The sequence below is a fragment of the Micromesistius poutassou genome, assembly GCF_964030765.1.
Source record: "Micromesistius poutassou genome assembly, chromosome: 22".
NCBI classification, from domain to species: domain Eukaryota; kingdom Metazoa; phylum Chordata; class Actinopteri; order Gadiformes; family Gadidae; genus Micromesistius; species Micromesistius poutassou.
Genome location: NC_140292.1, coordinates 13,230,793 through 13,246,921, shown reverse-complemented (window position 1 = coordinate 13,246,921; position 16,129 = coordinate 13,230,793). Strand labels below are relative to the sequence as shown.

The window sequence follows — 16,129 nt, the reverse complement described above, 5'->3', positions numbered from 1 at the left end:
TGTGGGTCTGACAACCCTAACTCATTGTATACCGCCTCCCCTATCTGCTCAATAATGACCACAGGACCTGGATCCTCTGCAAGGGGGTGATATCATGCTTTTTTGACTTTTCCCTTTGCTGTAGACTGTTATGACGTATGAGTACATGTTTTACGTCTGCTAAGGTAGACAAACTAAGTCCGAGCCAGGGGGAGTATTGGCACCCACCGAGAACGCCCCTCACTCAATAAGTGCGTGAAACAGCTTGTTTGCGCTCAAACTTTACTTCCTGAATTTGCCGACACACGTGCAAAGCGTTCGACCAATCACAGCAGACTGGGCTGCTCGGGAGGGGGGCCTTAAAGCGACGCGATACAAATCAGAACGTTTTTGAACGACGCTGAAATTGGTTTTGCAGAAATGAAAAGTCAGAGAATAATAAGAGGTGTTCCTAACATACAGGCATGTAGCCCTACTCTAGTGGTACCCCCGGATGCAATGATCAACCCTGAAAGGCATTGGGATCTTTAAAAGCATCTTTAGGAAACTTAACATACCCCCCAGCGGCTGACCCGGTGTGCTCCCCTCCGCGGCGGCCAGGTGGCGATGGCCCGGGCCAGCATCCTGTGGCTGATCGGGGAGTACTGCGAGAGGGTGCCCAAGATCGCCCCCGACGTCCTCCGCAAGATGGCCAAGAGCTTCACGGCGGAGGAGGACATCGTCAAGCTGCAGATCGTCAACCTGGCCGCCAAGCTCTACCTGACCAACTCCAAACAGGTGAGGGACCCCAGGGGGACCCCAGGGGGACCCCAGGGGGACCCCAGACAGCATCCCCCTGCACCTGATTAGGCTCGGTCACGTTGAGGCCGTCCAATCGCAGCATTCGATTTTGTTCACCGGTAATCACAAACCGTACCGTTTTACGAAGGTGTCGTGTTCACAGAACCTACTGATCAGTTAACACCGACACACACAAGTCTGGGTGTGAATGAACTTTTTCTAACCATCTGACCACAGCGCTGTAACCCCTGTGTTTAGTGGGACTCTCCTGTACAGTACAGTGAGGGTGCACTCACTCAAGGCCGTCTGCACCGTGCCCGACTACGTCTGCCCCCTAAAGTCTAGATGGTTTGGCTGGTGTGAGCACGCCATGCGTACTCCAGTACAGTTCAACTCCGTGGCCTCAGTACACACAGGAGAGGTGTGCTCAGGCCACGGTACAGACGCTAATGAGCCGACACGCGCACACGCACGGATACGCAACCTATATGTACAAGAGGCAACCGTACTCAGGCCCAGGTGAGATTGGCTAGTGTGGGCACAGTGGGGGGAGGGGGGGCAAATCGTACAGGGACACTTTGCCTGGTGTTCTCCTAATGGTCCAGGCTGGTGGAGGTGACCACGGCCAATGACGGGTTTATGGGCCTAGACGACACATCCTAGACCCAGCAGATCACTAAGCCCCTCCCCCTGGATGGTCTGTAGAGGGAGAGGAACGTTGTTCTCGTTTCCGTGCCGACCTGGAATGGTACATTGGCGTGTTTCTCCACACTGTAGCCTGTCTCCATTGTACGGGATCGTTAGAACACGAGTTAGAGCGGACGGTCTACTGGTGGGCAATAGACCTGAGGAGGAAACAGATGAGGAGGAATAAGGGAAATGGAAAATGGTTCATAAGAAGCTTATTTATCAGCACCGTTTCCTTTTTATTCATGGCTTTTCCTGATTATCTCATAAAACTAAATTCTTTCTCCCTTTGAAGGGGTGATATCGTGCTTGTTCGACTTTTCCCTTTGCTTTAGACTATATGCTTTATACTATACGTTATATGACGTATGTATATATGTTTTACGTCTGCTGAGACAGAGAAATCGAAGTCCGAGCCAGGGGGAGTATTGGCGCCCACCGAGAACGCCCCTCAATAAGGGCGTCAAACAGCCCGTTTGCGCTCAAACTTTCCTTCCGTACAGCGTGACGTCAGACTGTGCAGAAGTGCAGCAACACGATACAAAACAGAACGTTTTTGAAATACGTTGAAATTGGTTTTGCAGAAATGAAGTGTGAGAATATCGAATATATATATATATATTTTTATATATATACTTTTTACATACAGGCATCGCAAATGCAATTATTAACCCTTAAAAAAAAACATGATGTGGGATGTTTAAAAGGTGTCCTCTTCCAACAGACCAAGCTGCTGACCCAGTACATCCTGAACCTGGGCAAGTACGACCAGAACTACGACATCCGCGACCGCACGCGCTTCATACGCCAGCTCATCGTGCCCAACGAAAAGAGCGGCGCGCTCAGCAAGTACGCACGCCGCATCCTGCTGGCCCCCAAGCCGGCGCCGCTGCTGCAGTCAGCCTTCAAAGGTACAACCCCCTGACCCCCCCTTCACAACGACGCTCCTCCGTTTACCTTTGTTCCATAAGATACACCAACCTACAGCGCTGACGTTTACCTTTGTTCCATAAGATACACCAACCTACAGCGCTGACGTTTACCTTTGTTCCATAAGATACACCAACCTACAGCGCTGACGTTTACCTTTGTTCCATAAGATACACCAACCTACAGCGCTGACGTTTACCTTTGTTCCATAAGATACACCAACCCACAGCGCTGACGTTTACCTTTGTTCCATAAGATACACCAACCTACAGCGCTGACGTTTACATCCAGGGCATTTAGAGACGCTTTTATCTAAAGCGACTTACAATGTTGTTACAATTTGTCAGAAGAAGGAGAAGCAACAATCTATCGCTGTCGGTACAGTAAAGGTACAGTAAAATGTCATAGAACCACTTACAATTGACAACTGACATACAATAAGTGCGTAGGAGGCGTGGGAGGGGGTGGCTATGCAGAGTCCTGACATCATCCAGAACGTTCCACCGTTGCTTTTGTCTTTTCGAACAAAAATAACTTCCTCTCAATGAAAAAAATGTCTTTGCCTTTTTAATTATTTCTCACTGCTTTCCCGTGTCCAACAACAGCAACGCACGCTAACCAACGTGCTCCTGTATGGCACTGATATGGCGTCCTCTCAATGACAACATGCAGCAAAATGGTGCAATGAGTTGTGGCTCCCCCTACGCTAAGAGTGTCTGCGTGACACCCATGTGAACTGGACCTCTTCTCTCGGTGGAGTTATGTTAATTCAGCGGGAGAGGGACAATGGAGAATACAGCCCCCGTGGTCTCATCGTTCTGCTGTGACTAGCTCTCTGGAGGGCACAGGGGTCGTCTGTCTTTAGTGGGGACTAATGAGATGGGCAAATTACTCTGTTAACGGTAACCTTTTCTCATTCTCCCTCTTTCTCTTTCTCCCTCTCCCTCACCCTCTCCCTTTCTCCCTCTCCCTCCTCCTCTCTCTCTCCCCCTCTCCATCCCCCTCTCCCCTCCCTCTCCTTGAAACAATTTCGGCCGAATAAGCGTTGCAATGCATTAACATTCTGAGGCCGTTTTGCACCAACTGGCTGTTTATGCAAGGCGTTAACAGTCCCTGTCATTTTTAATATTCACAATTTAGGGTTTAGTTTTTTTTTTAGAAGTGAAGCACAGTTTTTAGAACAAAGCTCCCACTGCACATTGACACAACACACGCACACACACGTGCACACCATATTAATAGTATTTGCCAACAGGCAGGAAGAATTGACTGCACACACACACACACACACACACACACACACACACACACACACACACACACGCCCCCTGACGCTCATGTATTTAATAGTGTAAAGTGGGAGAGGATGCGTATACGTTGTACTAAAGAGCTCTTTGTTGGTTTGATGACATTAAGCCACATTTTGAATGCTAATAACTGAAGTAACCTTCACAGACTTGTATTGATCTCTCTGTTCCTCATCCACCCCATTGCGTCCTCCATCCTTAACTCATAAACCTTCCCACTGATGTGTCAGACCGCGATCGCTACCAGCTGGGAACGCTGTCCCACAGCCTCAACCTCAAAGCCTCGGGCTACCAGGAGCTCTCTGATTGGCCGGCGGTGGCTCCGGACCAGTCCGTGAGGAACGTGGAGGTCATGGAGCCGGTACTGACGGGCCCACTGATGCATGGTCTCATTATCTGCACTTCACATGGATCCCATCCATAGCTCTTAGTGTTCATACTATTGTTATATACGTTATATATATATGTATATGTTATATACATAGTAGCTTATATTTAAAACCTATTTACTTCCTGGTGCTTTCTTTACTGTTTGGTTGAAATAAATGCAGGATGCAAGTTCAGTATGTGATGTTAGAGAACAACATGGCCACACCTTTTGGCCTTTTTCTTAACCATTACAATAGATTTGTCTATGGAAACTTTTCCCATCCAACCATCAGGGTTGTTTATGAATCCTGTTGCTTCCGTTGGACTTGATCTCACCCACTAACACAGCGTTGGTGTCCTCCTCTCCTCCTCGGGGGCCTCTTGTGCTGCGTCTGCTCTTGTGTGGTGCAGCCGGTGAGCGAGTGGGTGCCCACCGCGGGGAAGTCCAAGCCGGCCAAGTCGGCCAAGTCAGAGGACAAGTTCTACTCTGACTCGGAGGGCGACCAGGACGACGGCAAGGGATCCAAGGACAGCAGCGGCAGCAGCAGCAACGACAGCAGCAGCAGCAGCAGCAGCAGCAGTGAAGGTACGAAGCGTTAATATTCCTGTGCTTCTGTAAGTGTCCAGCCCTGCTGAGCCAGGCTAACACCTCATGGATTCGCCGTGCATCAACTGTACGTGCCGCCTCAACGGTTCACGAGGCGGTTTGTTTCGTGTCCCACACAAATTTCAAAGCTCCGTGAGCAAAGTGTACAAACTTTGCGGCCACGTAGATCTTGCGGCGGCTGTATGGGCGTGTGTGGGACTGCACACTTTACGAACGGAGCAAAGGCCAACTCTGGTTTTTCAGAACCAGAGAACCAGTCCGACACGGGCAGCTGGGCTCCGGCCAATCAGCCGACCCCAGTGGGTGATGAAGAGGAAGCCGGGGTGTAACACACTTCCACTATGTCTCCATTCAGAGAGTATTATTGACACTACTTTGGCAATGGCTTCGTTTGAACAAAGAAAATGTGTCTTCAATGAAAACGTTGACAATGAAAGCGGTGACGTTTGCTCACGGCAACGCGGCACTTCTGTGTGCGCCGCGGTGGTGATGGTATGTGACTGGCCAGAGCTCGTCCAATCGGCCGCACGGTGAGGTCGCCCGTTCCTCCGCCACAAACGGACCTCGGCAGAACCTTCCAGAGCTGGATGAGCGCGGTGGTGGAGGGGCTGCCTCCAGGGCGTAAAGTGTCTGTCAGCCACACTGAGTGTGTCTTTGTGTACGTGTTGAACTCGTGTGTGTTGGCCTCAGCCTCCGGCTCCGAGGAGAGCGACGAGGAGACGAGCGACGGCTCGGCCAGGAGCTCCAGCCAATCGGAGAAGAGCTCCAGTGAGTCCGAAACGGACCAGAAGAAGGAGAAGAATAAAAAAAACAGCAACTCCAAAGCCAAGTTGAAAGCTGTCGACAGGTACGCAAAGAATCCCCCCCCCCCCCCCCCCCACCCCCCACCCACCCACTCACGGTAACTCAGCGCGGCGTCCAGATGTCACCCGTTTAGTTTCTCTTGCCTCTCAGACAGGCTCTGCTAATTATAACAGGTGTGCGTTTGTGGAACTCGCCGCGAGCGAACGTGAGCGGTGCTGCGCCGAGCCAATAACGCAACGCCTCCATCTGCTCGCCTCTGCAGCCATTTTGTATTGTGTGTGAGGAGGTTCTCTATGGCAACGTGGCCTGCTCTAAACAGCCTCTCACCGGGGACCCAGGCCGGCTTCACCCTGTGTGGGCGTCTCTCCTTATTTTATTCTGTTCAATTCTCTGATATTTCAATTTCTCACTCGCTCCCTCTCACACACACACTTTGTTCTTGGCTGGCCGAGCTGCTGGAATATCGTTAGCTGGAGTTCCATTAACGAGCAAATCAACGGGCCTTTTCCTCCAGCGGAGCAAGCTGCATTTACATAGCTAATGGATAATGACTTCTGATTGGTCATTTAGCAGTCTGGTGTTCCCGATAAATGAGATTTGAGTCATTAATATCGGCTATGATCACACGCACACAGACTCAACACACACTCTCAACACACTTGGAAATCATTTATTTTATAGGCTGTACTTGATCTGCTGATGAACACAGCTCACAGCAGACGTAGCGGCTCCCCAGTCCCTCAGCCCACCCCGTTCCCTCAATTAGAGGCTTTCATTAGAGCCACGCACGCACGCGCGCACAGGCACGCACACACGCACAGGCACGCACACCGCACACTGACACTCTGCGCACACACGCACGCTCACCTTAGACGAAGACACCCATGCTCACATCCACAATGAGAGGTGCATGCTCGCGAGATGCATGCACAAAGGCACGCCGTGCACATAGAAACTTGTGCACATCGAGGTGTGCGCGCATACACGCTGAGTAATTAGAGTGGCTTACCCCAGCGCTTCCACAACAAACGCAGCATAATGCCCTCATTACGCCCCAGTCATTCCAGGCAGGGCCTAATCATGCCCTCCGTGATTTATATCGCTTTCTCCTGTTCCCAGCAAATGAAATCTGTAGGCCAAATTAATACTGGCTTTTCATCATCTCCCAAGTTAAAAAGCCAGCTACCGTCACAATGCTCCTCATTAATTGAACAGCTGAGGAGCGCAGGCAGCCGGAGTAAACAGTCATTATGGGGACAAATTGAAGAGACGGAGCAAGTGGAAGAGATGGGGGGGATTGGGGGGGGGGGGGGGGGGCGGGGAGTGGTAGAAAAAATATCTGGTGAGTGAACGCAACAGTCAATTAACTTGACAAAACAAAAGCATATTGATAGTTGCTGTTTGAACCAGCCAAGTTGAAGTTCTCACTTTGTTTAAAAAGATGGATGTTCTTAGAGACTCTTAGAGTGGCTTTCTCAGGTATACATTGTTGGTTCAATATCCCAGAGCCCTTTGAATGTCCTCAAACTTGGCTCAGTGCTGTGCCGTGGCGGTGGAACAGGGAAGCTGCCGGCGGGAGGAGGCCTCCGGGTCGGCTGCAGGTACGGGACCCAGAGCGCCCTCACCACGCCGTTGTGCTTCCTGTGTTTCCTCTCCAGCGAGGAGGAGAACAACAACGGGGCGATGGTCAGCAGCTCGTCAGACGCCTCCTCCTCCTCCTCCTCATCTGACTCTGACTCTGACTCTGACTCGGGCACGGAGCAGAAGAAGAGCTCCAGCAGCTCCAAACCTAAGGTGAGCCGCTTGTGAGATCACACAGCGCTGTAAAGGAGGTTTAACTCTGCTTTACTATAAAGGAGGTTTAACTCTTCTTTACTATAAAGGAGGTTTAACTCTGCTTTACTGTAAAGGAGGTTTAACTCTGCTTTACTATAAAGGAGGTTTAACTCTGCTTTACTATAAAGGAGGATTAACTCTGCTTTACTATAAAGGAGGTTTAACTCTGCTTTACTATAAAGGAGGTTTGACTCTGCTTTACTATAAAGGAGGTTTAACTCTGCTTTACTATAAAGGAGGTTTAACTCTGCTTTACTATAAAGGAGGTTTAACTCTGCTTTACTATAAAGGAGGTTTAACTCTGCTTTACTATAAAGGAGGTTTAACTCTGCTTTACTATAAAGGAGGTTTAACTCTGCTTTACTGTAAAGGAGGTTTAACTCTCCTTTACTATAAAGGAGGTTTAACTCTGCTTTACTATAAAGGAGGTTTAACTCTGCTTTACTGTAAAGGAGGTTTAACTCTGCTTTACTATAAAGGAGGTTTAACTCTGCTTTACTATAAAGGAGGTTTGACTCTGCTTTACTATAAAGGAGGTTTAACTCTGCTTTACTATAAAGGAGGTTTGACTCTGCTTTACTATAAAGGAGGTTTAACTCTGCTTTACTATAAAGGAGGTTTAACTCTGCTTTACTATAAAGGAGGTTTAACTCTGCTTTACTATAAAGGAGGTTTAACTCTGCTTTACTATAAAGGAGGTTTAACTCTGCTTTACTATAAAGGAGGTTTAACTCTGCTTTACTGTAAAGGAGGTTTAACTCTCCTTTACTGTAAAGGAGGTTTAACTCTGCTTTACTATAAAGGAGGTTTAACTCTGCTTTACTATAAAGGAGGTTTAACTCTGCTTTACTATAAAGGAGGTTTAACTCTGCTTTACTATAAAGGAGGTTTAACTCTTCTTTACTATAAAGGAGGTTTAACTCTTCTTTACTATAAAGGAGGTTTAACTCTGCTTTACTATAAAGGAGGTTTAACTCTGCTTTACTATAAAGGAGGTTTAACTCTGCTTTACTATAAAGGAGGTTTAACTCTGCTTTACTATAAAGGAGGTTTAATTCTGCACTGATAGTTTTTGCGGTTGACCTCAAAAGAGATATTCTGCTACTGTTCGACTCCGTTATCAAACCGGTCGACACAACCAACCACTTCATCCTGCTCTCAGGTCGATATTGACGACGGACTCGCAACTTATTTCAAGCTTTACTGCATTGCAGCTAACGATTATAGAGAGTCGGCCACTGAAGTGCTGTTTCTGCTCGACAAGGCTCCTCCCAACAGTGCTGATGTATTCGTGCACTTTCTGGATCATTTCATGTTGTTTTTTTAATTGAATAAGCCCTGTTGCCAGTGGACTAGTAACTGTGGTGGTTAAACTCCAGAATCAGTAACATTCACTTTTTAAATAGCAAATGAAAATGTAGGTGTAATCGATTTTCGATTTTATAGTAAGGTATAGGTAGGTGTCATCCAATATAATATTGCACATCTTTTTCCATTTTTATTCACACACAACATTTACCTCTCAATAATCAGCTTGGTACACACTGGTAAATTAAAATGCACATCCTGTTTTGTGAATTGTTATTTTGATGCAACCCCCCGCTAAATGTTTTGGCTCTGTCCATTGCAAACCTATATCTCACTCTGTCCTACTTCACATCAAACGCACACACACGCACACGCACACACCCCTTTATCCATCCATCCCACGTTCTGCATGATGAAATTCCCATTTCATACATTTTGTCATTTGGGCATCCAGCATGAATTATGCATTTCTTTCTGCCAGTGTTTTTTCCTTCTCTTTCCCACTCAGTCCCTCTCTCTCTGTTTCTGTGTCTGTCATATCTCCTCTCTCGCCCATCCAAACCTTCAACCTGGTCTCCATTATCTCCAACACGCGTCAGTCCCAACAGAGCTGATCAGACGCAGGCCATGATAAACTCTTACTGTACGTTGTCCCCGCCCCCGCCGTGCCGTACAGTACATCCCGGTTCCCCCGTTCTCCGTCAGCGGAGTGAAATGTTCCGCTCTCAGCTCCGCCTGACGGGAATGAAGCCGTGTGGCTGGTGGGACGCGTGTGCAGACCAAAGCCCCCCCTGTGTAAATGGCTTGGGTGTGCTAGTGCGTGTTTGAATGGATTACCATGCCGGGGGGGGGGGGGGGGAGGATGTAACGCAATCCCTACGAGTCAGAAGCGTGACAGGCCTGACCCCGTCGCCGCGGCCCGGCCTGTATGGGAGGTGACGTGGCGCCGCATGGCCGGGCGCCGCAGATCCCCGCGCGTACGCTCAGCACCTTCTCCCAGAGGACGGGCGGCGCGCCTGCGACGCGCCGCCGGCTGTCAGCGGGATTGAAACGTCTCTCACGCACTCCCGACATCACGCTCCAGACTACCTCAGCTCGCCCGCCCGCCCGCCTGGCCGTCCGTCCGTCCGTCAGTTGCCGGCGGTCTCTTTCAGCCGTCACGCTGTCGGGTCCCCCCGGCGGCGGCGGCGGCGGGCTGCTGGTGATGCCGGTGCGTTACCGGTGTGTTACCGGTGGGTTCCCGGTGCGTTCCCGGTGGGTTACCGGTGTGGCTCTTGTGTTGCAGGCGCGCGTGCGGCCCCAGACGGAGGTGGTGTCTCTGCTGGATCTGGACGACGGTGAGTGGAGGAGCTGCTCCCGTGTCGCCGGGCGGTGTTGGGAGCGGCGCGGCGGAGAGCGCGTTGGCCGGCGTGCCGCTCTCGTCTCCCTCAACAACAACAACAACAACACACCTTCACATCGGCTAACGACATGAAGAGTACAAACCGGGAAGATATTTCCACGCGAAATCAAATCAGAAGTATAATGAGAGTAAACAAAACATAAACACTGGGGTTTGTCGCGCGCGGCGTAAACAGTGATTGTCCTTGTCAGTGAGGAGTCACACTGTTGTTGTGGTGATGAGCGCAGAACGGTGATGACGGCTGGTGGTGTTCGTCTCTTGCAGTGGCTCCCTCCGCTCCGACGGCGCCCAAGGCCTCGGCGTACTCCCCCAGTCTGCTGTCGGACCTGGAGGGCCTGTCCCTCTCCAGCGTCGCCTCCGCCCAGCAGGTGAGGGAGACAAAGAAAATAAAATGTTCTCCGTGTGTGTGTGTGTGTGTGTGTGTGGTGAACAGGTTACATATGAGGTGCTGAAATGAGCTCTCTCCCTCCCTGGTGGAGTCTCTGCTGTTGACCTTTTCCGCCCCTATCCTCGTATTTATAACCGGCCTCCCTGCCCGTTTCCCCTTCATTAGTTATAGTCTGTCTCTATCTCTGTCTGTGTGTGTGTGTGTGTGTGTGTGTGTGTGTGTGTGTTTCTCTTTCTGTCTCTCTGTGTGTCTTTATCTGTCTGTGTGTCTCTCTCTGTCTCTCTCTCTATCCCTCTCTATCCCTCTGTCTTCCTCAGTCTCTCTCTCTCTCTCTCTCTCTCTCTCTCTCTCTCTCTCTCTCTCTCTCTCTCTCTCTCTCTCCCTCTCAGTCTCTCTCTCTCTCTCTCTCTCTCTCTCTCTCTCTCTCTCTCTCTCTCTCTCTCAGTCTCTGTCACCTTCCATCCCTCTCTGTCAGCTGTCTGGTCCCTGGCGTCGCCGCTGTGTGTATATGTGATGGTTGACCTTTCTGCCAGTGACAGCTTCTTTCTCTCCTTGTGTGTGGTCTTGTTTTTCCCACAGGAGCAAACGGCGTTCCAGGTTGAGGTCTCTGTGGGAGCGCTGTCTATCCCTTTGTTCTTTTTGTTTTCCATCCATCATTTCAAAACTAACAAACTGTGTTTTTCTGTTGACCCACTCGAGAAACGCATTTTTGGTGTTCTGCTTGATAAACAAAGTTGAAATAGCTGGACGTACTTAACAGTAAGGATATGAGGAGAACAGGAGTTCCTATGATGTGGCCGGGGGGGGGACCAGTGAGGGGGTCACTGGTGTACAGTAACCCAGCAGTAGTCAACTGATCGTGTTGTAAAGGTTTCAAATCCTCACTGTGTAGACGGACCGGTGTAGTAATACACTGTGCAAATCCCCTTCTGAAAGCTTCATCCACTCGCAAGTTGTTGTTTTTTCAGTAGAATATCGAACGAAACAGGATACAAGGCGTAGCTCCGCCCCTTTGAGTTTTTGGTTTCCTGTCCAGGCTCTGTGCCGTCTCCTCACAGGAGTTCTGCTGTAACACAGTAGGACTGCTGGACCAGAGGTTCTATAACCCAGTAGGACTGCTGGACCAGAGGTTCTATAACACAGTAGGACTGCTGGACCAGAGGTTCTGCTATAACCCAGTAGGACTGCTGGACCAGAGGTTCTGCTGTAACACAGTAGGACTGCTGGACCAGAGGTTCTGCTGTAACCCAGTAGGACTGCTGGACCAGAGGTTCTATAACACAGTAGGACTGCTGGACCAGAGGTTCTATAACCAGTAGGACTGCTGGACCAGAGGTTCTATAACACAGTAGGACTGCTGGACCAGAGGTTCTGCTGTAACACAGTAGGACTGCTGGACCAGAGGTTCTGCTGTAACCCAGTAGGACTGCTGGACCAGAGGTTCTATAACACAGTAGGACTGCTGGACCAGAGGTTCTTTAACCCAGTAGGACTGCTGGACCAGAGGTTCTGCTGTAACCCAGTAGGACTGCTGGACCAGAGGTTCTATAACCCAGTAGGACTGCTCGAGGATTAGACTAAATCTAAATCCATTAACAAGACTATATCCGGGGGGTAGGTTCCCAAGCCTTGGCGTTCTCCAGCTCCTCTGTTGAGCTGCTGCCTCCTGGAGGCTCACTCTGTCCCAGCGCTGCCCATCACACCTGCCTGTCCGTCAGGATGACTGACGGCTGCTCTCAGGCCTGGTGTATGCCTGGCTGGGCTGTGTTTACGCTCGGCAGGACTTGTCAGTCTCTCGGTGGCTTGAGGTGAAGGCCACGGAGTAATGGAGAATCCAAATGCAGATTACAACTGATTCAGAGTCAATTTTATGCATAAATACATGATGGGCATCAGAATTCATAGACAAGGTAAATAACTACAGCTTTATACTCCTCGGCACCGCACGGCACCGCAAACCTCTCCTCCCCACACACACACCTATTCACACACACACACACACACACACACACACACACCTATATACACACGCACACACACGCACACCTATTCACACACACACACACACACACACACACACACACACACACACACACACACACACACACACACACACACACACACACACCGCCCCAGTGTCATTTCTATTCCTCTCCAATACGCCCCCAGAGGCAGCGAGTCGGTCTCAGCTGAGCGCCCTTTTAGAGAATTACTGCGCGGTTATCAAAGGCATTTAGATTAACCCTGCGCTCTGACCCCCCCCCGCCCCTCTGACCGCCCCTCTCCTTCCTCCGCCCGGCCTCCCGCTCCCTCTAATAACATTTTGACATTAGAATCTCTCCCACCAACGCCTCTTATAGCGCCCTGCCCCCCCCCCCCACTGCCCCCCCACCTCTCTCAGGCCGCTGTCCGAGCCGCGCGGCGGCGGCGGCGGCTGATAGCGCTTCATTCATAATTAGCATGGCGGCGGGCGGCGGCGCGCTGGGGGGAAATTGAACTGTCAGTGGGGGGGCGGGGGCGGCTGACCCCATCACGCCCGTGGGGGGGGGGGGGCGGCGGCATCATAATTTGTTCATTTGGTGCCCATCAGGCGGGTGAGGCGGGCCCCCCCCCTCATCTCCCTCTCACCCGTCTGACCCCTCCCCTCGCTGGGTCCAGCCTCTTTATGGCCGGAGGAGGCTCCGCCCCCATGCTGCTGCTGCCACTCAAACACGGGGGATGAGTACCATGACGCTAGCTATGAAGCTAACCCATGAAGCTAGCTATGAAGCTAACCCATGACGCTAGCTATGAAGCTAGCTATGAAGCTAACCCATGAAGCTAGCTATGATGCTAACTCTGAAGCTAACCCATGAAGCTAGCTATGATGCTAACTATGAAGCTAACCCATGAAGCTAGCTATGATGCTAACTCTGAAGCTAACCCATGAAGCTAGCTATGATGCTAACTCTGAAGCTAACCCATGAAGCTAGCTATGATGCTAGCTATGAAGCTAGCCACACCCCCTAATCCCCCCTAGGAGAAATTCATTAAATGAATGCTTAATGCTGCGTTACGACTGCCGGCTTTTATATTTAGATTTTATCACGTTTGTTTTTACTTTAGGCTTCATTATATATATATATATATACATTTTATTATTTCCAACATCAATCATTCATTAATGAACCGATTTCTTTACTGTTGTTTTCTAGACTATTGCATCTGTGGTAATATGTAATTCAGAGTTATTCTAAGCAGTTAGTTAATTGAGTGGTCTGATGTGTTTTTCCCTACTTTGTGTGACAGGCTCTTCTCCACAATAACGGCCCTCTAATAACGGACCGGTCTTGTAGCAGCGGCTGTAGATGAGTTAATGGCGCGTTCCCCTGCTGGGCTCTTCCTCTAAACACCGCGTCCCATCGCCGGGGTTCACTTGTTTGGTGCAGAAATTGTGAATTAATGGTTTTTGAATACCTAATCTGGAGGTAAATTGGCGTAAGTGAACTGGCCCCGGGTCTGCGTGCCGTGCAGCGGAGTAACATTGGCGGACATTAACGCACCATCAAGGTCCTTCTACTCAGCCCCTCCATTAATTGTCATCTCCAGAGTTAAGGGGAACAATTATGGCCAAAAGTCAAAGCCCATGCGCCGTAGCCCCGCCTCCCTCACTACCTCCCAGCAGCCATTTTAGCGGCCCTAATGAAAATCCCATCCCTTAAGTTCAGTCGTCTTCTGACGCGTGTGAAGGAAGAAAACCAAAACGAAATGGATTTTCAATACGTGCCCACGCATCTGTGTTCGGCCCTCACTTCCTCCACCTCCTCCACAACACCCTCCACCTCCTCCACAACACCCTCCACCACCACCTCCTCCTCCACCTCCTCCACAACACCCTCCACCTCCTCCACAACACCCTCCACCACCTCCTCCTCCACCTCCTCCACAACACCCTCCACCTCCTCCACAACACCCTCCACCACCTCCTCCTCCACCTCCTCCACAACACCCTCCACCTCCTCCTCCTCCACCTCCTCCACAACACCCTCCACCACCTCCTCCTCCACCTCCTCCACAACACCCTCCACCTCCTCCACAACACCCTCCACCACTCCTCCTCCCACCTCCTCCACAACACCCTCCACCTCCTCCACAACACCCTCCACCACCTCCTCCTCCACCTCCTCCACAACACCCTCCACCTCCTCCTCCTCCACCTCCTCCACAACACCCTCCACCACCTCCTCCCTCCACCTCCTCCACAACACCCTCCACCACCTCCTCCTCCACCTCCTCCACAACACCCTCCACCTCCTCCTCCTCCACCTCCTCCACAACACCCTCCACCTCCTCCTCCTCCACCTCCTCCACAACACCCTCCACCTCCTCCACAACACCCTCCACCTCCTCCACAACACCCTCCACCTCCTCCTCCTCCACCTCCTCCACAACACCCTCCACCTCCTCCACAACACCCTCCACCACCTCCTCCTCCACCTCCTCCACAACACCCTCCACCACCTCTTCCTCCACCTCCACCTCCTCCACAACACCCTCCACCTCCACCTCCACAACACCCTCCACCACCTCCACCTCCTCCACATCCACCCCCGCACCCCCACCACCACTACCTCCACTGAGACCGCCATCACCACCACCCATTGCTGCCACCACCTCCTCTCTCCTCCTCCTCGTTCACCTCTATCCTCCTCCTCCACCACCTCCTCCTCCTCCTCCACCTCCTCTCTCCTCCTCATCCACCTCTATCCTCCTCCACCTCTATCTTCCCCTCTCCACCCCTTCCTCCTCCTCCTCCACCTATATCCTCCTCCACCTCTATCCTCCTCCTCCTCCTCCACCTCTATCCTCCCTCCTCCTCTGTCCTCCTCCTCCTCCTCCTCCTCTATCTCTATCCTCCCTCCTCCTCCTCCTCTTCTATCTCTGTCCTCCTCCTCCCTCCTCTATCTCTGTCCTCCTCCTCCTCCTCCTCCTCTATCTCTGTCCTCCTCCTCCTCCTCTATCCTCCCTCCTCCCTCCTCCTCCTCCTCTATCCTCCCTCCTCCCTCCTCCTCCTCCTCCTCTATCTCTATCCTCCCTCCTCCTCCTCTATCCTCCCTCCTCCCTCCTCCTCCTCCTCCTCTGTCTCTATCCTCCTCCTCCTCCTCCTCCTCCTCTATCTCTGTCCTCCTCCTCCTCCTCCTCCTCCTCCTCCACCCCTCCCCACCCTTTGCTGTCAAATTGGCCTTCTTACACACTAAGCACGACAAGGTTGCCACGGCGACGGCTCTCCCTGTGTGTGTGTCAGCGGGATTCTCAGGTCATTTCCCCCGGAGGATGCGGCAAGCGTCCGACTCTGAAGGTGACTGGCGTCTCGTCCATCACCCGCCGCCGCCCGCTTTAACTTGATACATAATAGAGCTCCTCCATCACCTTCCTCTCCCCGTGTCACCCCCTCCTCCCCCTCCTCCCCCTCCTCCCCCCGCCCCCCGTCTCCTGTCCGGGCACAGCCAGGATGGTGGGTTAGGCTGGGTGGTGGCGGTGGGGGTGGGTGGTTGGGGGTGGGGGGGTGGGGGGGTGGGGGTGTGATGGCCACTGACAGGGGAAGTCAAGGTTACATCTCTTTCTGTTATTTACACTTTAGAGTCCGCTGGTCAGGCGCTGGTTACTGTGTGTGTGTTGTGTGTGTGTGTGTGTGTGTGTGTGTGTGTGTGTGTGTGTGTGTGTGTGTGTGTGAACAAGACACAGGTGCGTGT

General features: G+C 51.4%; 1 protein-coding gene across 1 annotated transcript in view; it reads left to right on the top strand.

Moving 5' to 3' along the window:
• Positions 1 to 16,129, top strand: part of ap3b1a (adaptor related protein complex 3 subunit beta 1a) — a gene marked incomplete at its 3' end in the record, with an annotated part of 52,367 nt that overhangs the window by 25,869 nt on the left and 10,369 nt on the right. Inside the window, exons 15-22 of the mRNA XM_084486824.1 lie at positions 580 to 756; positions 2,171 to 2,357; positions 3,914 to 4,044; positions 4,464 to 4,638; positions 5,350 to 5,506; positions 7,122 to 7,257; positions 9,893 to 9,944; positions 10,274 to 10,377. Coding sequence (XP_084342950.1) covers positions 580 to 756; positions 2,171 to 2,357; positions 3,914 to 4,044; positions 4,464 to 4,638; positions 5,350 to 5,506; positions 7,122 to 7,257; positions 9,893 to 9,944; positions 10,274 to 10,377 — 1,119 coding nt within the window. The remainder of the gene's footprint in view (positions 1 to 579; positions 757 to 2,170; positions 2,358 to 3,913; positions 4,045 to 4,463; positions 4,639 to 5,349; positions 5,507 to 7,121; positions 7,258 to 9,892; positions 9,945 to 10,273; positions 10,378 to 16,129) is intronic.